Genomic DNA, 22,856 nt, shown 5'->3' on the forward strand with positions numbered 1-22,856 from the left:
GTTGCATGATCAGCCTATCTAATTATGGAGAGGCATATCACCAGAAGGCTGAACTCATGATGATAATTTTAGAATAGTAAACAAAAAAAAATTTTTAATTGTGCTTGTTCCTTGGGGGATCTTTTTTATGTTAGGTAAAGGGGCAGTTGGTGATATCACAGTTTTTAGACTACCATTGTTCAGTTCTTTCATTTGTATCTGACTCTTTGTTACTCCATTTGGAGTTTTCTTGGCAAAGTTACTGGAGTGGTTTTTAATTTCCTTCTTCAGCTCATTTTATAGATGAGGAAACTGAGGCAAACAGGGTTAAAGGACTTGCCCAGGGTCACACAACTAGGTTACAAAGGGTCACATTATTTGTACTCAGGAAAAAGTCTTCCTGAGTCCAAGTACCATCAATAACCATTAATTTGATTGCTATATTTTAAATCTGATATCCAAAAGCATACCAAGGATGAAAATGGAAAGAAGAATACAGACAAAAGAAAAAATGGGAAATATTTACTAAAAGCATTTCTACAAACTATTTTTTCCACCAAGGAACCACCATCCTTAAATCAGATTTATTTATAGAAAAGGTAGAAATTGCATTTAAAAGAACGAAGACCAGCTAAATGTTTAGATGGACTAAATATTATGGCAGAGATCTGTGCTAGAGACAATAAGATTGTGAAGGCACAGAGGAACCAGTATAAAAAATATGAACAGAGAAAGACAGTGTAGAAAGACAAGTTAGGTTCAGAGTTGATCAGGGGAGGAATGGGTCAAATTTTATATTCTTTTTGTAACCTTAAACTTCCTATAAAACAGAAGCCCATCTTTCCAATATTAAAAATTTTTGGTGTTGCTATACAGCAGTAAGATGTGGAATACCACTGTTTTAGAAGAACTAGAAATAAAAATCACATAGAGGGCAATGGAGAAATATGTGGTCAATATAAGGAGCAGGTTCCTATGACCAAGGATCTTCGAAGAAGAAAGGACTAAAGGACATCATTAAGGAGATGGAAAGAAAGGAAGAGAAAGTGGTCTAGCCACATGGCTAGCATAGGCTTTATGGATGAACATCCCCAGTACTCTACTGGTATTTTCACAATATCAGGAGAAACTGAGGAAGATTTCTAGCATGTTGGTTGAGCCTTTTGTGGCAAACTTTTGGGAGAACATTGATAAGAATCATACAGCAAGGGTATATATATATATGGTTGGGTCATACTCTTCAGCATTGGAAGGAACTCCTGAATCAGCTAGATCACACCTAGATTTAAGAAACATATTTGATTTTGGCATTTTTCTTTTTGGAAGTTGTGCATTGATGTTTTATAAGTGAGTCAAATCTATTAGCCAAAGAATGGTTGAATGGTAAGTTCAGAGGATGAAGTACAGTAGGGCCCCCTTATCCATGGTTTTGCTTTCCATGGTTTCAGTTTTCTGCCACCAACCCCAAGTTCTGGAGGTCCACGTGTGAAGCACCAGTTACCCCTCCTCATGGTCTCTTCTGCTTCCACTTTCATTTTTTTTCAGTTGTTGTTGATGTTTTTGAGGGAGTGGGAAGCTACTGAGCACTGAGCCAAGGGGCAGGAACAGATAGAGAGAACATATATATGAGGTTAGCAAGTGTTAGCTTACATTCATGGTTTCAGCCATCCCCAGTAGACCTGGAAACGTGTTCCTTTCTGGGCAGCTAGGTGTTGTAGTTGATAGAGCACTAGTCCTAGAGTCAGTAAGATTATAGTCCTAATACTGCTTCAAACTTTGCTATTTGTATGATGCTGGCAAGTCATTTTATCTCTCTTTGCTTCCATTTCTTCATCTATATAATGGGGATAAGTATAACACCTACCTCCCAGAGTTGTGAGGATTAAGTGAAATCACATTTGTAAAGAACTTTGTAAAACTCCTTAAAATGTTCTATAAATGCTAGCTATTATTATCCAACAAAGATATATTTTAGCTTCTGTCTTGTGAAAGGCACTATGCTAGATAGCAAGAACACAAAGACAAAAATCAAAACAATCCCTGCCATCAAGACATTCACATTTACAGAGGGTGATATGGCACATACACAGACAAGTAAATATAAGTGTTTTGTGATTGTTGTTTTAACCAAGACTGTGATTTCATTAGTATAGTGGGTACCCTTTGAGGAACTTTCTCCACCAAACTCACTGAATACCTGCTCTATAGTTTAAACAGTTGGCTGGGACAACAGTGAGAGTTTAAGTTACTTGCTTTGGTTGGACATAGGTAACACAGTGGACGGAATACTAGATCTGAGGTCTGGAGAACAAATCTCAACTCAGATACTCCCTAACTGTGTGATCCTGGGCAAGTCACTTAACTCCAGTTGCCTAGGCCTTATGCTCTTCAGTTTTGGAATTATACTAAGATATTAGATATTAAATACTAAGATATTAGATAGAGGATAAAAAAAGAAAAAAAGAAAGTTGCTTACTTGGAGTCACAAAGCCTGTGTTTATGAGGGACAAGAATTAAATCCAAGTGTTATTAACTCCAAGGTCACTTCTTTATCTGTTATATCACATACTCTCTCAAAAATAATATAAAGTATATTCAAAATAAGTAATGAGATAGGACATTTAAAATATAAAAGATCAGGTGTGCAAAGGTATTGAAACAGGAAATGGAATATCCTATATGGATATCAATCAGTAGGTGGGTCCAATTTAACTGAAAAAGAGAATAGAGGAAAGGGAGTGATATGCAATGGGAGGTAGGTAAAAAGGAAGGTGGAAGACATGATTAAGAGCATGAAATGGAAAACTCTAGATTTTGTGTCTTATCTTGGAGTCAATGGGGGAGACAATGAAACTTTTTGGAAGGGAACTAACTCAGTCAGGTCATCATTTCAGGAATATCAACTTGATAGTAGAATGGAGGATGGACTGGACAAAGAGAAAGACTAGAAGCAAAGAGACCAATTGGAAGACTCTCATAATAATCCAGGTGCAAGATGAAGAGGACCTGAACTAAAAAAGCGAAGAGAAAAGGACAAGTCCTAGAAATATTATTGAGTTTGGATGGATCAGTTGGGAAGAGGTTGGAAATGAGGGGTGAGAGAGAACTTGAAGAGTCAAAGATGGCTGTAACATTGCAAACCTGGATGATTGGGAGAATGGTAATTAATACTCTCATGAGAAATAGGGAATTTGGGAGAAGAGAAAGGTTTTTGGGAAATATGATAAATTCAGTTTTGGATATTAATTTTGAGATGCTTATGTAATGTGTAACTTGACATGTTTGACAAATGGTTGGTAATGAGATGGTAAAGTTAAGATGAGAAATTAGAGCTAAACGGGTTAATTTGGGAATCGTATACATAGAAATGTGGAGAGCATACCTTGATTACCTTGATTGCTTTTTTTTTAAACTCTTAATTTCCATCTTGGAATCAATACTGTGTACTGGTTCCAAGGCAAAAGAGTGGTAAGAGCTTGGCAATGGGGGTCAAACAACTTGCCCATGGTCATATGGCTAGGAAGAGTCTGAGGTCAAATTTGAACCCAGGACCTCCCATCTCTGGGTCTGGCTCTTAATCCACAGAGCCACCTACCTGCCCCTTTGATTGTTTTTCCAGTCAGGGAAATCCTGATCCATTGCTTGGGGTGGCAGTGTTTGAAAGAATATGACTTGAGGTTAGAAGACATGAGGTTGAATAATAGTTTGCCAAATTCTACCTGTCTGACATCAGCTAAGTTACCAGGTCTCTTGTGACCTTAGCAGCTTCATTTATGAAGTGACAGATTTGGACTAGACTATCTATAAATTACTTTATGTCTCTCAATCCAAGAGTCTTTGATTTTATTTATGGCCATGATGTGCTCATGGCATTTGTCCCCAATAACAATTTGAATGAACAGTTATAGAGTTAGGCGATTTTTATAAGCTGGGGTTTTTTTTTGGGGGGGGGGAATCCAGGACTCTCCTTAAGGAATAATAATAATAATTTTGTTCCAAGATGAGAAACCCTCAGAGCTGAAATAGAAAGAAATGCAATACTATCTTCTTTAAATGTAGTCATGGAGTGACTCCAGAATTAATTTTTGGTGGAGTTAACTTGGGTCACTCTAAGATTTCATTTTCACTCTGTGAAAAATACCTATTAATAGGCAATTGGATTTTCAGTCTGTATTTGTATGCTAGGGAATGCCTCTACTTCCTCACTTCCCACTCACTTTTCAACACTTTAAAAACTGCTTCCAAGCCTACCATTAAACTGAAGCTGCTTTCTCCAAAGTTAAGAACAATCTCTTTAATAAATTCAGTCTCCTTTTCCACAATCTCTGTCCTTTTTTATTTCTGAGGTGGACCACTCTCTTCTTATATATTCACTTCTTGTATTTTCATGACCCTGCTCACTTTGTCTTCTATTTACTTCCCCCTTTTCAGGCTCCTTTGCCAGATGATCATGATAATTCTCATTTATATGTAACTCTAACATTTGAAAATTTGCCTCATACATTATATCATTTGATTCTCACAAAAAATCTTTGTTTTTGAAAAGAAAAATAATGAAATTACTGCTATTCTTTTCACTTTTAATAATAATGGTTAACATTTGTGTAGCACTTACTGCATGCTAGGCACCATGCTTAGTATTTTACAATTATTGATCTCATTTTATACTCATGACAATCCTGGAAGGTAGGTGCTATTATTATCCCCATTTTACAGATGAGGAAACTGAGACTAACAGAAGTTAATGATTTGTTCAGGGTCACAGAACTAGGGAAGTGAGGCTTTGAGAGATGTTAGGTGCCTTACCCAGGGTCACCACAGCTAGTAAGTTTCTGAGAAGAACTTGAGCTCTGGCCTTCCTGACTTTAAATCTAGTGTTCTTTTATACACTCTGCCATTAATCCATGACCAACTTCTTATGCATGCACACATTCATGCACATGTAACATTGCTCTTTCACAAGAATGCCCTGGTGATATGTGTTTATTTTTTTAAATTATTTAGAATACATATGTGCTCATTTTAATGTACCTCGTTATGCATAATCCCTTTGCATGCTCGCTGTCCCCAGTAATAATGATGTAGGATGTATACCTGCAGGTTTGAATGGGATGTACTCCAGCTTTGGGTTGAGAGTTCTATTACAAATTTTAATACTATATAATTTTAAAATGTATTTTGCTTTGAAATAATTGTGTTCTCTACCTGATTAGGGAAAAAAGTAAATATGTTAATATGCATTCATACAAACATATACAAATATACACATTTATCATCTTAGCCAATCATACTAAAAGACAGTATAGTCTGAATAGATGGAGAAATAGCCTCAGAGTCAGTAAGACTTGTGTTCAAGTCCTGCTTCTAACACACAACTAGTTGTATAACCTTGGCTAAGTCATTAAAATTCAACTCTTCGGGCAACTTTTAAAAACTATAAATTATAGAACCATTGGTAAATCTGCTTTTGTGGAGGGAACTTACTTATTGACCAATTCTCTTAATTAATAAAATCATACATCTGGACTGAAATATGAGTTCAGTATAGCACTAGGACCATCCTTTCCATATGTGTAAGATCTTAGGAATATTTAGTCAAATTTCAAGATATTCTGTGATTCTGCATTTATTCAAAAACAAAACTGATAATCCCTCATCAATATATTGACTTTTTTACCCTAATCAGAAAGAGAACATGATTATTTCAAAGCAAAATACAGTTTTTGAAATGATATATCATTAAAATTCATAATAGAACTCTCTAACCCAAACCTGGGGTATATCTTACCCAAACCAAATTACCATTGTAGGGGACAATGAACATACAAAAGATAATGCATAATGAGGCATATTAAAATGAGCATGTATCACCAGGGTATTCTTGTAAAAGAGAAATTATGCTGAAGTAGCACAGATGCCTTTGGGTTATATCATTGTGCTGCTTTCACTGGGCTTGCTTCCTGCTAGATTTGGCATTTCCACTGACATATTGGTTTCTGGTACCTATTGATTTCATTATAATTACTTGAGTAAAATCTCTGAAGTATGCTTCTCCTTGCTAGCAGATTAAGAATATCATATAATCAGGGATACTTGCTAGTCATATCAGTTGCATTCTGCTAAATTATAATGGTGGGGAACTGAGAAGAATATTCTGACACCATACTACATCTCTACAACTTTTAGGGCAGGGCTGTCTTCTAGAAGTGGCCATTCCTGATTGACTTTGTTGTGAGTGCCTTGAGAGGAAGGCTTATTTCTTTGCTTCTTTATCCTGAATGCTTAGCAGTGTCTGGAATATAATTGATGCCTAATGAATATTTGTTGTTTGATAGAGCTCCTCCCTACCATGAAATTATTTTCTATTTATTTTATGTATAGTCTATATTTACTTATCTCATGTGGCCCCAGTGGTATGTCCAACCTCAGTAAAGGTTAAGTTCCTTGAAAAAGGAGATTGTTTTGTTTTGTCTTTGTATCTCTGATGCCAAAGACAGGACCTGGTATTCAGTAGGAGCTTACTAAATTTCTATTCAATTTAATTACATTGCTGGTCTCTCACTGAGAGGACCAGGTCTATTATAGCATTTCTTCTGAACTCCAGAGCTGGTCTAAAGAGAAAAGAACAAATCAGTCACCAAATTTTTGAGTACCTACTATGTTCTAGGTACTGTGCAAGGCATTGGAGATATTAAATTAAAAACAAAACAGTTTTCCCCCCCGAAGTCATTTTTATCTCTTGGGAAACAAATGCTCATCTAAGTAAACCCATATAAGTAAATTTAAAATATGTTCAAATACCAACATGGTTTCAAGATCTGAGAGATGCTCCTATGATATAAAAGAAACTCCATCCTTACCCCTTCTGTGCAGCTCTTATCCACATCCTCCTTAAAGATTGAAAGAGGGGAGCCACCCAGCTTGATTGTCTCCAAACATCAGAAGAGTATCACCACATGACCAGGACGTATTTCTTTCCATCATACAATTCCTTGAAAACATCCTTTATTCCTATTCTTCAGAATGTTTTGCTGGTTGGTTATATGATACAGCCTACTTATACCTACCATGTGCCTCTACACTTACCCTATGAGTTTTTATCTTTATTTTGGAGGCAGTGGTGTTCTGGGTCCCACTATCATATAGTAAAACTGATAAAATATTTGCATTGAAAAGATGAGCCTTTACTCTTAAGGTAAATTTGGGGTCAGTAAAAGTACTTTGCAATTTACATATATATATACAAAGTAAATACAAGGAAAGGCCTCCTGTAGATTGTGGTGTTTGAGCTGAGCTTTGAAGGAAGCTAGGGATTGTAAGAAAGAGATAAGAGTGTATAGTAAATTCCAAGCATAGGGAGCAGTTTATTCAGAGGGAATATCATGAGTGAAGAACAGCCAGTAGACCATTTTGACTGGAATGTAGAGTCTGTGAAAAGGAATAAGGTATAATTACTCTGGAAAAGTAGATTGTGAAAAACATTAAATGCCAGAGAAATTTCAATTTGATCTTAGAGGTAATAAGGAGCCACTGAAGCTTTATGAGCAGGGAAGTGACAAAACCAGATAAGTACCTTGGGAAAGAAGGTCATTCTGGAAGCCCAGTGGATGATGAACTAGAGAAGGGAAAAACTTGAGGGGGAGACCAGTTGGAAGTCCAGGTAAGAGGTGATAGTGAGGCCTGAACCAAGAGTGGTGGCTGTGTGTTATAAACAGGAGGAGATAAATGTGAGAGATGATATGGAAGTAAAATCAACAAGAAATGGCAATTGATTGGCTGTCAGAGGTGAGGTCCTGTGAAGAGCCAAGGGGTGTGGTATGATGGAAATGCTGAATGGTTTTGGTAGCAAAGGATCTGGTTCAAATCCTGGATGCCACTTATTGCATGTGACTTTCAGTAAATCATTAAACCTCTCTGGCCATCAGCTTTTTCCTCTATGAAAGTGATGAGTTTGGACTGCATGGTCTTTGAGATCCCTTCCAGTTTTAAATCTATAATCTATGATATATTTTTTAAAAAGAGGGGAGGTCACTGGAAATATTGTGATGCTTTTGACTGAAGGAGGAAGTTAAAAAGAGGGATGGAGGCAAATTATGATAACTTGTTTTGCAATAAATATTTAGAAGCAAAGTCTGAGTTCCTATCCTACATATTAAATGGAGATAATAGCAGGGTCCAATTTCAATAACCGAGTTTTTATGGAGACTGTAGAATCGAACAGGACCAAATGAAATAAAAAATATTGGAAGCTTTGGAAAATATAAAGATAATATATAAATATAAATATATAGATAATAGATAAATATAAAAATATAAGATGCTCTATAAATAAAAGGCATTGTACTGTGGCAATAAGATATAGGAAAAACAAAGATATGGCAAGTCTGTCCTATGTGGAAAAAGACTAAATAAGTAAATATTTCTGGGAGTTATTTAATAGTGTCCAAGGAAAGCCTCCCCAATTAGTTGCAGACCCTTAGTTTGTCCTTTAGCCATGTTTTTTAAGTTCACCGGAATATCAGCAGTCCCTGATTCCTGATTAATTAAACAGATATCAGCAATCAAAACTAGATGATGTTGAAAGAGCTTTCTCATGAGAGTAAGAAGTTCTGAAGTGAGGGGTGGCGGGTAGAGAGCAAAGAAAGGAAAACTAGAGCCGCCGTGGACTCCAAAACTCCAAAAATGCTCTTGTGAGAAAGGTGATGCTTGTTTAAAAAGGTGCTTGCAACTCCCTAGCCCGTCTGCATGTGTATTTTCCTATACAAAGTGGTTCCAATTACCTTGGCACTCGTGGTATCTGGATTCATCTCCAGTGAATGCCTCTGCAGCACCACGCCAGACATATGGGATCAATCAGGGCTTCGGTGCCGCTGTGTTTTCTTTGGGAATGTTGACAGCCTGACAGACATGGGGTTCTGGTGACACGGAATCTCAGAAACTTCAGCATGAACAGGGAAGGAGGGGAGGAGAGAGAAAGAGAAAGGGAAAGAGGGACATAAAGATATTTATCTTGACTGCCCCCTTTCCTTCAAACATTTTATAGGTTTCAGGGAAGGAAACAGGAGGGGAGGCGGGGGGGAGGAAAGACAGAGAGAGGGAGAGAGATTGAGAAAGCATTTCATTCTCAGCAGAGCCCAAACCCCCTGAGCTAAAAGAGGGGCGAGCCTGGAGATTCTCCTCCCAACGTGTCAAATTAAAGGGATCTGAGACAGCGACTGATACCTGAGGCACGCGGGAGGGACTCTGTCTCTGACACCATCTGACTGGAAAAGGGAGAAGGAGGACCAACGGTGCCAGAGAGAGGGGAATCAGAGTTTTCTGACTCTTGCTGCTGCTGCCGCCGCCGCTACGGCTGCCGCTTCTGCTGCTGCAGCTGCTGCTGAGCTCGGGGCAGCAGCAGGTCTACCTCCTCCACTCTACAATGTGGCGTCTGCTGCCTCTTTATTGCTGGGGTCTCTCTCTAGTTTCTGGCTGGACGGCGTTTCAGCAGATGCCCACGTCGGGAAATTTTAGCTTTAGCTTCTTCCCTTCTTCTTCTTCTTCTTCCTCGTCTTCCTCTTCCTCCTTCCCGCTGGCGACACCGCAACGGCAGCTGCAGGAGCTGGAGCCCAGGAGGTCCCTAGCGCTGGCGCTACCACCACCCCCGCCGCCGCCACCTCTACTCTCTGAGCCCAAGGAGAACAAAGTGGAGAAGCTGGGCCAGTCCTTCAAGCGCAACGTGAGGAAGCTGCGCGAGCGGAGCCACAGCCTTGACCTGGTGTTCCTGGTGGATGAGTCCTCGAGCGTGGGCCATGCCAACTTCCTCAACGAGCTTAAGTTCGTCAAGAAGCTGCTGTCCGACTTCCCCGTGGTACCTAGCGCCACCCGCGTGGCCATCGTGACCTTTTCGTCCAAGAACAACGTGGTGCCTCGCGTGGACTATATCTCCTCCAGTAGGGCGCACCAGCACAAGTGCTCGCTGCTCAACCGTGAGATCCCCAATATCACCTACCGAGGCGGAGGCACTTATACCAAGGGCGCTTTCCAGCAAGCCGCGGTAAGGGCGCGCTCTCTTCAACAGCCCCCAGATCCAGGGCTCCCACCACTCCCCCTGTCCCAGGAGCTTCCACACACCCCTCCGCACAAGCACACGCGCATAGGCAGAGGAGAGAGGATGCCCTACATATCCTCATCTCTTTTTGCCCTTCCTCTACACAATTATCAAGTGTCTGGTATAAACCAATGGTCACCATACCTGTTTGGTGATTTTATGTTCAGAAGCAGCTGTATGAGGCAATAAGGTGTTCTTGAGGAGAGCTAGAGTAGGAAATTTAAAGGAGGACTTTATGTATTTCTATGGCTAGATTAGGAGATGGGATGGAATGTAGTAAGTCCTGACCTGGCTGGTAATATACCTGAAAGCCAGGGATCTTTTTTGGATATGACAGTTATCTGGTTGGAAGTTTGATGAAACTTAAGTACTTTTCCTCATATTAATATTTTTAAACATACAAAATAAGATACATAAAATTATAAAGGAAACTATATTGAAATAAATATAAATATATTTTGAAAATAAGGTCAAAGCCCAAGTTAATAACCAGAGCTGGAAAAGATCATAGGATCCTAGACTTTAAGGATCATCTAAATTCAGCTCCTCATTTTACAGCTGAGGAAATTAAGACCTAGGGATTTTAAGAGACTTGCTCCAGAACACATAAATTGTAAGTATCAGAGGTGGGATTCCAACTCCAGAGCCAGTACTTTGTCAGGAGGCTAAAGACAAAGATTATGAGATAATGTCCCTCTATATAATGGGTGCCTTACTCATCTGTAAAGGGAATATATCCACATACTGGTAACTGGTTTCTGGGGGTGAACAAGTGACTGAGTTTTCTTCTTTGATGTTTCATGTTCCACTGTCATGATGGATTGCAATATGGCTTGAAACTTTCATTACAATTCTCTGAAGTTTATTGTTTATATTTGCAATGGAAAATGCACATCTTTATCTAGTTTTCATTGAACTCTGTTTTGATATACAAAAGAATAATTTTGTTAGATTGACTTTATTGTGATTACAGCTGTAATCTTGACTGTCTGCATGAGCAATTTAAAGATAATTTAGGATGATAGAGTTAGAGCTAGAAGGAATTTCAGAAAACATCTAGTCCAATATCCTCATTTTAACTGATGATAAAATTTGAGATTTAGAGATTAAATGGTCTTCCTAAGGTCCTTAACTAAGTGGCAAGGTAGGACTCAAATCCATATTTTTTAACTAGATTCAACATACTTTCTACTATTCTACTTCCTCAGACCCCCAAATGTAGTGCTTTTAGGAGGTGGATAGCCTAGACTCAAAATTTAGCAATGAGTTTGGTGTAAGTTTGACTCTCATGACATCATTTTTACTTTCTCTAGACAGCAGAAAGACAAGTTTCAGCATAATGTTTAAGACAAATGATGTAGTATGGATTATGTTATATAGTTATGTTATATATATATGTATTATATATATATAGTTATGTAGGTAGTTATGACACTAATTTTATTAGAGAAAATGCCCATTTGAAGATTGTCCCATCTATGGGGAGGTGGGGGAGTGGGAAGGTAACATTTCTTAATGAGAGATTTCTGGAATCCTCTGGTTTAAGACTATGAAACTGAGTGAATTTCTCCAGGAAAATGTAATTTCCCAAAATCTATGCAAACTTACATTGAAGAACTGAATACATGATTGAAACAAAACAAATTTAGCCCTTTCTCTTTACATAAAATTTTGCAACTTCCATCACCTACCAAGTTGGCTTCTTTTATCATGAAAAAATAAATAAGTATGTAAGAATGATAATATTATTTCATTAACACCTGAGAAAGGTAGTGGTATCAAAGTAAAGGGTGAATAGAGAGACTTGGTCTCAGAACCAGGAAGAAGCCTAGGTTCAAACCCCACCTCTCAGAACTACTGACTTTGACCCTGAACACGTTATTCAGTGTTCTAGACAGTATTCTAAGAATGCAAATTGCAGAGAAAGTACCAATATGCATTGACTGAAAGAGTTTTCTCACTTGGAAGTTCCCTGTGCTAACAACATCACAGGTCTGATCTTTATCCTAAGACTTGTGGAGAGTAGGGGTTGGGAGAATGTCATAAGGTCATTTTGTTGAAAAAGATCATAGAAGAATGTAGACTCTAGAGATGGCAGGCACATTAGAGATCATATAGTCCATGCTCTGTGTTCTATTACAGGGGCATCTAGGTGGTACAGAGCACTGGACCTGGAGGCACAAGGACACCTTTGCTAGTGATATGACCTTGGGCAAGATGCTTAACTTTTGTTTGCCTCAGTTTCTTCAACTGCAAAATGAGGATAATAATAGCACTAATTTCTTAAGGTTATGAGAATGAAATGATATAACATTTGTAAAGAACTTAGTACCTTGCCTAACACATAATAGGCACTATAAAAATATCAGTTACTTTTTGATATTCCAAGCCCTTCATTTTATAGAGAAGGAAACTGAGACCAACAGACACTTATGGCAATATAAATAGTAAGTAGCAGAATTAGAATCCAGGTCCTCTGACTATAAATACATTGTTTCTTTGACTATAGACCACTTCTTTCTTGTCCAAACCTGCATGAAACATTTGTCTCTGCTACAAAGTTCCTGGCAAATGATCATTCAAACTCACTATGGAGATTTCCAAAGGAAAATGAACAATTGCTCATTATGACCAATTCAGTCATGTCCAACTCTTCTTGTTCCCATTTGGGGTTCTCTTGGCAAAGATACTGGAGTGGTTTGCCATTTTCTTCTGTAGTTCATTTTACAAATGAGAAAACAGAAGCAAACAGGATTAAGTGACTTGCCCAGGGTCACACAGCTAATAAATATCTGTGGCCAGATTTAAACTCAGTTATTCCTGACTTGCAGGCCTGGAACACTCTCCTCTGTACTACCTACCTGGCCACAGTGTACTTGAATGGATATCATTACAGTAGAGAAATGTATTCCAATTCCCTCTATCTCTTAGCAAAAGAGACCAAGAATACAGCAAACGGTTCTAGAATGTGTGTGGATCCTTCTAGAAGAAATGTTCCAGGCTTTTAGGTAGACCGATCATTCTTGAATTGTCTCTCCTGGTTCTGGTTTCCAGGTCAGTTGTCTCCTTCTAGATAAATGACCAATAATTGGGGATACCAGGGGAGGGGAGGAATGGGTGTGGCTGGAGATAGGGAGGGTATTGGGACCAATCTACCACCCACCAAATTGTATACACCATTGTTCCTTGCTGGTTTTGAGTTTATCAGAAAGCTCTCTAGCCTTGTAGCTCCTTTTCTTTCTAGAGAAACATTGCTTCACAGAATCTCTTTGTTTTTAATTTCTCTTCCAGCAGCAACTTAATGCATTTCCTTTTCCTAAACTGTCCCTTTTGAATTGATCCCATTGTGAAACCAGGACAACTCTATCTCCTAAACACTGTATGTCAAAATAAAGATCCAAGCCTCTCATTTCCACTTCCGTTTTGCTGAATGGTTGTTAAACAAACATAGCATGAAAATTCCTTTGAAAAATTCCTAAACTGTTCCAGGGTTCCAGAAATATGATCCATTGGTAGAGAATGTGCTGTCTCATCTAAAAGTCCCCTAGGGTTCTACTTTTGCAGATGAGCTGATGGGGATCTCTGGTGAGAGCCACCACTGTCTACAGTTGTATGTACACTACTTACTAAACAAAGGAAGGTGCTCTAAATCAGAGTTATGCAAAGGTAAAGCAAAACTCACTAACCCATTTTGAAGATAAAATAGTGTCCAATGAAAGGCAGCATGGAATAGCCAAAAAAAAAACAAAAAAAACAACTCTTTAGGGTCAGAAACACCTAGATTGAAAAATCTAACTCTTACACATACACTAGCTATGTGATCAAGTCACTTAACAACTCAATGTCATAGACAACTCTCTAAGAATAGAAGTTGAAGAAAAAAAATAATAGTTTCTGCCAATAGGAGTTTCCACATTGGGGATTCCCTACATTGATGAAATATCAATTTGAACCAAAAGGAGGGGAAAGGGGATAAAAAGGAAAGCAATGTAGCATATGGCCACGTTTAGTCAATGGGGTAAATCTGATCTCAGAGGTACAACTAAATTTTAGGGCTGAGATGGAGCTTGGTCTAGTCTGGATTCAAGTTTTTGGCATGATAACAGGAGCACGAACTTGCCACAGGATTATACTATATTCCTTAACTTAGTGTGAAGGATAACACATTCCAAGCTGTTAAAAATATCTAGAGAAGTAAATTTCCCCTGATTTCTAAAAGATGGTTTTAACCCAAGGTAAAAGGGAAACAGCCCCCAACAGACTAAGAGATTTATAGCCTTTGTTCCAACCTTTGCCTTTTAGTCTCATGTTTCCAATCACTTTTGGCCCAATTTACTGATAAATCCATGTAAACAATTGCCCCGTGCAACAACAGACCATTCCCCACCCCTCTTTCTTTCTTGCCTTCTCTGTCATGATCCTTCTCCTTGTAAAATCCAGTAACTACTAAATAATTAAAATTGCTAAAACTTTCACATATGGTCATTAGAAAAATTAGAGGTCAAATTTTAAATTCAGGGGGAAAAAAGAAATACAAGAAAGCTTACTACAGAAGAGAATGAGAAATTTTCCTGTGGATGCATCTGATTCTGTTTCAGAATATGACTACACCTTGCTCATGAAATTCTACATTATTTGGTAAAGAATAAAGACATAGGCAGGGTAATTGTTTAAGGGAATAATTCTGTGGTTGATTTACAAGGCCAATGCTCTGCTACAAATATCTCCTATCCTCTTTTCTAAATGAAAACACAATGAATCTTCAATGTCTATGGCAAAATAATATTTATCATGTTGTAACCTAATAGGCTAACTATTCATTGACTTCAGGAAAGGGATGGATGGTCTGGCCCATAATTAGTTAAAAGGTAATAGACAAAAGCTAATTTTAAATAGATTTTAGGTGATGTAAAATAAGATAATGTTTTATATTTGGCCTATGACTCAGCAGGAGAATAGGGCCCAAAACTTAGTTGTTCAGTCATTTTTCAGTTATGTTCAACTCTTTGTGGCTATATGTGGGGTTTTCTTGGGCAAAATACTAGAGTAGTTTGCTATTTACTTCTCCAGCTTATTTTATAGTTGAGGAAACTGAGGCAAACAGAATAAATGATTTGCTCAGGGTCACATAGCTATAGTAAGTGCCTGAGGCCAGATTTGAATTTAGGAGACTGAGTCTTCCTAAATGCCTGCCTGTCACTCTATCCATTTCAACACTCAAACCTGAATTCAAATCTGGCCTCAAATAAACTCTGGAAGAGTCACTTAACCTCTTTATGTCTTAATTTCCTCATTTATAAAGTGGAGATAATAATTGTACCTCCTTGACCTAGTTGTGGAGATTGAATGAGATTTTATTTGCAAAGAGCTCTACAAATCTTAAAGCATCTCACTATTATTATTATTATTATTATTATTATTATTATTATTATTAAGAAATCTCCATCAGGGCAGGTTATAAAATAAAATAGAACAAGAAGACTAATCCCGGTTTGTGAATTCTGGCAAATAGCAGATTCAGCCACTTTTGATCCTTTAGATTGTAGCATTCCCACAATCTAAGGGTTATTCTGTTCATGTGATCTTGGCTTGCCCCTGAGATCGTTTCTGCTTCTCTTCCTTTTGAATCTCACCCCTCCACCCTCTTGAAACATAAATTCTGTAAGGATAACTCTTACCTCTCATCTGGGGACATCTCATCATCTTAGGTATTTTCTTCATTGATACATGATAAAATTCCTTCACCTCTTCTCATCTGATACTGACCATTCTTGTCTGTGTTGCCTTATTAATCTTTCACAGGATCTACCAAATATGATGCAAGTTTTTCTCTTTCCCTCTTAGCATGTTGTGGATTAAAGTAATATTTTGGTTTTCTTGAAGTAGTTTTCCACTTACACTATATGACTGGCTCATCTCCATTTCTGGTTATTATGTGACATCCACTTCAATTCCTAAAACCCATAACTCCCTCATATACATGCTTGTTTTTTATATTTAATATTTCTCTTGGTTTCTTAAAAGGTGTTTATTACACATATACTACATACAACACATTATCCTAGGCACTAGATCAATGATTTCGTTAATATAAGGAAATGCCAGGTGAAGGAACTCCTTTTACCAATGCAGGTCAACACCCTCTATATTATACACTTATAATCTTAGAGAGTTGCCTAGATCACTGAGAGGCTGAATAACTTACTCAAGGACACATAGCCAGTGTGTATAAAAGGTCTTATTCCAGGTCTTACAAGCCTTGAGGCCAGTTCACTATCTACTATCATATGCTGCTTTGCTGAGAATACAAAGACACATGAAAGAACACCACAGCAAAGAGAATACAAAGAGAAGAGGAGATGATCCAGGACAGAGCCATGGAGATACCTGTACTAAGAAGTTTGATGATTCCAAAAAGGAGACTGAGGGGGATTAGTTAGACTGGTAGTAAGAAAAATAGAAAAACAGAATCAGAAACCAAGTTAGGATGACATCAAGGTCAATGAGGTCCAAAGGAATCAGGGGAGGAAACAGGAATCAAGAGGTTGAGAGCTGAGAAAAGAGCATCAGATTTAGCAATTAAGAGATTGCTGGTAAATTCAAAGAGGATAATTTCTGTTAAGATCAGAAAACAGATTTGGATAGATTGAGGCTCAAGTGGATATTCTTAGAAGTCACACACATACACACACAGACTGAAAATATATTTTGGGTTAAAGGAATAAAGGAAGCCAACAGCTTTTAGGGTCACAGCCTTGCATTTTTCTATTATGAATATTTTCTTCATTAAAAGATTAAGGATACTACACACGGCAATTACTGAACATCACACACACAAAAGTGGAAATTTCTATAACTTAAAGACAGGAAATGATGTGGAAATTATTAATGATGTGGATGTCACTCATATGGGAACTGCTTCAGAATTTCATCTCAGAGGTTTATAATTAAATCACTGACTCCTTGGAGCAAAGGTAAAAATCAACATCAAATTAGGAGAAGTAATACAAAGGAGAAGACACTGCATGCAATGAGAGCAGCTTCAAGTTGACCTATTCGTCAAAACTGTCAACTCACAAGAATGGGAAATGGATAAATTAACAGCATTGATTCTATCATAATTTTTTAAAAAAGTTTAACTGATTTAAGACAATTGCCACAGGGAAACCAAAAATTCCTGGAAACCATCTCAACAGGTAAATATAAGAACTCTTTGTCAAGCAGAGATATATTAACGAGAGTAAGGAATGATATTTGGTGTGTGTAAGGAGGTTATATTATATTATGTATTAGGAACTTTGGCTTGCAGGTGAAAAGTATTATAGAATACATCATTAACTACAAATATAACCAAAAAAGAAAGTGAGCCAGAGAGATAATGAGAATATGGGTTAAACAAGGAATGCTTTTGCATATCCTGAACATTATTTCAAGGTGATTGAACACATGTTCCATTAAATATTAGTTCCTCTTGCTTTTGGTCATTTAAGAAAACAAATCATTTATTCAACTTTCTAAGAAAAACCTGTAATCCATCCTTATGTTTAACTAAAAAGTTCTTTTTAAAAAAAAAAACCCTTACCTTCCTTCTTAGATTCAATAGTATATATTGGTCCCAAGGCAGAAGGGTGGTAAGGGCTAGGCAATGAGAGTTAAGTGACTTGCCCAGGGTCACACAACTATGAAGTATCAGAGGCCAGATTTTAACCTTGGACTTACCCTCTCTGGGCCTGGCTCTTAGTCCACTGAGCAACCTAGGGGCCCCAAGTCAAAAATTTCTAATATTTTCTATTTAATTTATATGAGGACACTAATAAATAATAATGATAGTTAACATTTGTGAAGCACTTTAAAGTTATCAAGTTCTTTACATATATTATCTTTATTTGAGCCTCAGCAGTCCTATGAGGTGATTACGTTCTAAAAAGAGGACAGAAAGGTTGAACTTGTGATTTTTGATATAGATAATTCCCCAAGGGGCCAATGCAGACCAGCAACTCAATTTGTAATTTATAGTATTAAAGATGTCCCAAGCACACTGAGAGATTAAGTGACTTACTCATTGACATAAAGTGACTACATTTCAAAGATAATAAATTTGAATCCACGTCTTTCTTACTTGAAGGCCAATAGTGAGTCTGTGCTTTGAATTTGTCATTTACTATTTGAAGATACCTAATGTGATATCTTATGTTTTTCTTTTTCTATCTATATTGTTTTGAGTACTTTAGCTGATTGAGTTGGAATATAATATCATTTGGGAAAAAACTATCACTATTCTTTGTTCATTTAGAATTTTAGTTTTAAAAGCTATTTTCCTTCTCTTTGGTTTGAATGTGATGTTGCTTTCTTTTTTTCAGGACTAGTAATTCTTTTAAAAGTAATTTAGTGCATTACTGCTGACTTTGCAATAGGTATTTTCTGATGTCAGAAAGGGATGGGGAGGAAAGAAAGCTTTAGTGAGGAAAGACAGCAATAATAACCTGTCAGCCATATGTTTTCAACAAAATAAGTGTAATAATGCTAAGGAGAAAAGAAAGAACAAGTCAGACAAATATTTTTTTTCCTTATGGTGAGACTATTTGTTGGGGTTAATTATTCATCCTGGTTTGAAAATCATGCCTGTTCTGCTCTACTATTGTTGAAACTAATTTTTTGTATTCTCTACCATTTTCCTGGATACTTGAGCAGCTTTGCTCTTTGCTAAACTGTTGGCATATCCAATAGACTGGATAGATATCAAAATGGAGGTGACATCATGTTTTAAAGTATTTCCAGGCACTTACTACCATCTATGTAGACTTTTGGTTGAAACATTTTAGAAACAACCTTACCATAGGTAGTTAGTTTGGATATTTGTGAATTTTGTTGTATATTTAAATGTACCATCTTCAAATGGGGTCCCTTTGAGACCAAAAATAACTATGTTCCTCATTATAATGTAGTTCTCCAACAATGTTAGGTGAGGATCTAGGTTTCTTTTGATTTTCTTGCTATAATTTTGTTCATTCATTGATTCATCCATTTATTAGACATTTCTTCATTATGACATGATGTGAAAGAGGACCTGGCTGATTAAAAAGTATGCTCAAGTCTTCAGATGTGGATATGTGGAGCGGAAGCTCTTTGGGGGCAGAAGCAGTCTCACTTTTCATAGTTGTATACTCAGCACATAACACCATAGTTGTTATTTAATAAAGCTATGTTGATTGAATGATGAATTCAGAGTACCTTCTGGATCTTCTCTTCAAGGGCTAGCCTAGCTCCAGTCATGGAGGCTTATCAAGCAGAAAGTGTACTACTAGTAAATTTTTCTAATTTTTGAACATTGCAACGCATGAAGCAGACAAAAATATCCTTCAGTTTTATGTACCTGTCTCCCTCTCCTTCTGCATCTCCTTTCCTGATACCTGAACAGCAAAATAGCAGAAAAAGGGCAATGGGATTTCGAGAATCATATAGCTTTTATCCCTCTCTTTATTTCCTTAAGCACAACACGGTAACAACAAAATCTAAAGAAAGGTTATGAATCATTTGCCTTTTCTATAAAATCAATAGACTTGCCAAATCATTGTTGCTTCCCTTACATGACTTTCAGACTTCATTTGGTCATTGCCTTAATTACTTGGCCAGCCCTTCCTCACCTGCTGGGATTACCCATATGGTGATGCAAATCATTTATCTTTCTGTTTCCTTCATGAAAAATTTCACTTACTTAATAGGTTAAACTCAGTAGCATTGACTTAATAAATATATCATTGGAGCAGAGCTTTTTTTGTATGGTAAATGAAAAACTTTATTATGAGGATCAGGAGTGTCATATATGACCAGTTTTGTAATAGAGCCAATAAGAAAAAAAAACCAAACTCTTGGTTTCTCATCATATTTCTTTCTAAAAAATTATTCTGAATTTAACAAACCTGAACAAATATGGACATTTCAATATGCAAAGAAGAATAGAAGCAGAGGACTGTATATGAAACAATGGATCTTTTTAACATACAATTTGTTTTTTTTAAGTTCATATTAAATTAGACATGGTAATACCCACACTACCCTGCTTGCCTATCCCTTAATGAACTTCCTTCAGTTCTCTTCTGTTCTTTTTTCAAATGTTCATCATATCCTAAAGATAGATCATAGATGGCTTATAGAAATGACTGAAAAAATAATTTGCCATTTGGGGGGAGAAAGAAGTAATATTTGGTCAAAAATGAGTTATAAAAAGATAAATCAATTCTTTTTATCAGCTGCATGCTTTTCATCTGAAAGAATGCATTTCATCTGAAAGAACTCTAGATTGGATCTTGCTTAGATATTCTTGAGTTTGTGTGTATGTGTGTATATAAAATATATATTATATATACCATATTACTTACCTCCTCCTTCTTTGCTACATCTCTAGACCACTTAGTTCAGGTATCTGTAATTAGACAAAGTTGGATGATATCTTTATTCAAAGATCTAGCCTTATATGGATTGTCATCTCAAACACTTCTGTTAAAGAAGAGGTACCAGGCAGTAATAAAGCTTGTTCATTGGTCTTTTCAGTAGGGGAATGATTTAGAGGTGATATACTTTATGCTCTAATGAAAAAGATGAAAGATTCTCTTTGTGGAAATTAAGCCAAATAACATCATTGTGTTATAAATAAAGCAAAGATACAGATAACCTGAGTGCCAGTGAGGTTGAGATAGGGATGAAGGTCACATTATATATGTGTATATTATATATATTTAGTATGTACTCACCTAAATAGCAATTTTATATTTTATATTCCTTTCTCTAATAAAATAATACCATCGATTTTAGCTTCGTGATATCTATTTTGTGTTCTAGTATTTTTTCTCCCATAAAGTCTAAAAGGGAGGATTATTTTCACTCTTATAGTAACTAGCATTTATATAGTACTTTAAAAGTACTTTATAAAGTGCTTCAAAGTACTTTACAAATATAATCTCATTTAATCCTTACAACAACCTTGTAAGTGTAAGGATGGAATTTGTGCAAGGGGAGTGGGACAAGAGGAACCAAAGAATGAGTAGCTGATAAGGCAGGTGCTATTATTATCCCCATTTTACAGATGAAGAAACTGAGGCAGGAAGAGGTTACATAACTTGTTTAGGATCCCACAGTAAGTGTAAGATCCCTAAGGTAAGATTTAAATACAAGTCTTTCTGCTTCCTGGTCCAGTGCTTTATCCATTATACTACCTAGCTTCCTATATTTCCTTAGGATGATTTGAGATATTTCAGATGAATCTAGTAGCTGTGAGACTTTTATTTAGTCACACTCCAGACCCCCTTATTTAAAAACCTTCCCTATTCATGAGCTACAGAGACAGCTTTCCTACATATTTTTCACAGCGTTTTCTTTGAAAAGGAGAGAAAGGGAAGGGAAGGGAATAAGCATTTATTAAGCATATACTATGTTCTTGGACCATGTTGGTAAACCTATGGCACATGTGCTGGAAGAGCTGCTCCCCTCTCCTTCCCCACATGCACCTGAGGACATTTTTCACATGATTCTCCCCTCTGCCTAGCAGCCCAATGGACGTGTTTCCTCCCTCCCCTTTCTGAGGTAAGGGAGTGAATCACATGTGGTGTGAAGGTGCAGTTTGGGCACTTGGTCTCTAAAAGGTTCACCCTCACTATTCTAGGCACTATGCTAAGTGTTTTACAAATATTTCATTTGATGGAATTATCAAGGTATTTAAATAATGTTAATTCACTTACTAATTTATTTAATTTAAATAATTTTATTTAAAACTATCTAATCCATATGAATTAAGAAAATGGTTCTGATTTTTAATAGGAAGACTACTTATGTAGAGTGAAGTATATAATAAAGGTTTTCATTTCCCATACAAAAAAATAAGTCTCCTGCTCCCATATGAATTTTCAGTCAATATATCCATAGAAAGAATTCTGTGACACTATAGATATGTGACCTTTGGCAAGATTTTGTACATCTCTGTTCTTTAGCTTCTTCACCCATAATATGTGGTGATTGGATTTGGTTACTTGTACAGTTCCTTCTGGATCTAAAATTGTATAAGTGTAGGAGTTATTGAAGTAAAGAAATTGTTCTTCTTGAAATGAATAGCATCAACTCATGGATGTTATCTTTAGCATGTTAGAGGATCTATCCCTTTATCAGGTCTCAATTCTTCATTAATATTAATAGAGTTAATTTCTAATAGCAAAGGAAATTATTTTAAAGGAAATGATCTTTCTTATTATCTGTGCTTCTCTGTGAGTAGTTAAGAATTATCATATTTTAATTGTCTAGAACGTTGGAAAATAAAAATTAAGACTATTCAGAATAATAACTATTTTTTAGTTTTGTAAAAAATTAAGCAACTGTCAACCCAAGTTTAAATTCCAGATGAAATATGTATTGAAATAATGATATCCATTTTGTCCTAATAAGAAAGTAATTTTTTAAATAAAGGCAAGAAATACGTTCATGTCATCAAGTAGCATGCCATATCTTTTACTCAGTCACATTTTTAGTATACAAATTGCTTCCAATGAGTAAATGTGGTACATTTAGAGTTGATCAATCTTTGCAATAAATGGCAATGATTCCATTCCCTTAAATACCTTAGAAATGTTTTAATTGGTATCCTAATAGCCTCAAAAGCCTGATACTCTTTTATTGTGGAGTCAGTGCTAAATAGAAATCAACCAAAGTTAGAATTTTAATTTCAATGTGTTCAAATAATCAACTTCTGTTAATATTACAAACTTATGTTTCAATTTTGAGATTGTCCATAGCAGATATG

At 36.6% G+C, this 22,856-nt stretch overlaps 1 protein-coding gene across 1 annotated transcript in view; it reads left to right on the forward strand.

Moving 5' to 3' along the window:
• The first annotated feature begins 9,400 nt into the window (after positions 1–9,400).
• SVEP1 (sushi, von Willebrand factor type A, EGF and pentraxin domain containing 1) overlaps positions 9,401–22,856 on the forward strand; it is a 350,045-nt gene continuing 336,589 nt past the window's right edge. Inside the window, exon 1 of the mRNA XM_044678439.1 lies at positions 9,401–10,015. Coding sequence (XP_044534374.1) covers positions 9,401–10,015 — 615 coding nt within the window. The remainder of the gene's footprint in view (positions 10,016–22,856) is intronic.

This window comes from Gracilinanus agilis, chromosome 1 (assembly GCF_016433145.1).
Source record: "Gracilinanus agilis isolate LMUSP501 chromosome 1, AgileGrace, whole genome shotgun sequence".
NCBI lineage: Eukaryota > Metazoa > Chordata > Mammalia > Didelphimorphia > Didelphidae > Gracilinanus > Gracilinanus agilis.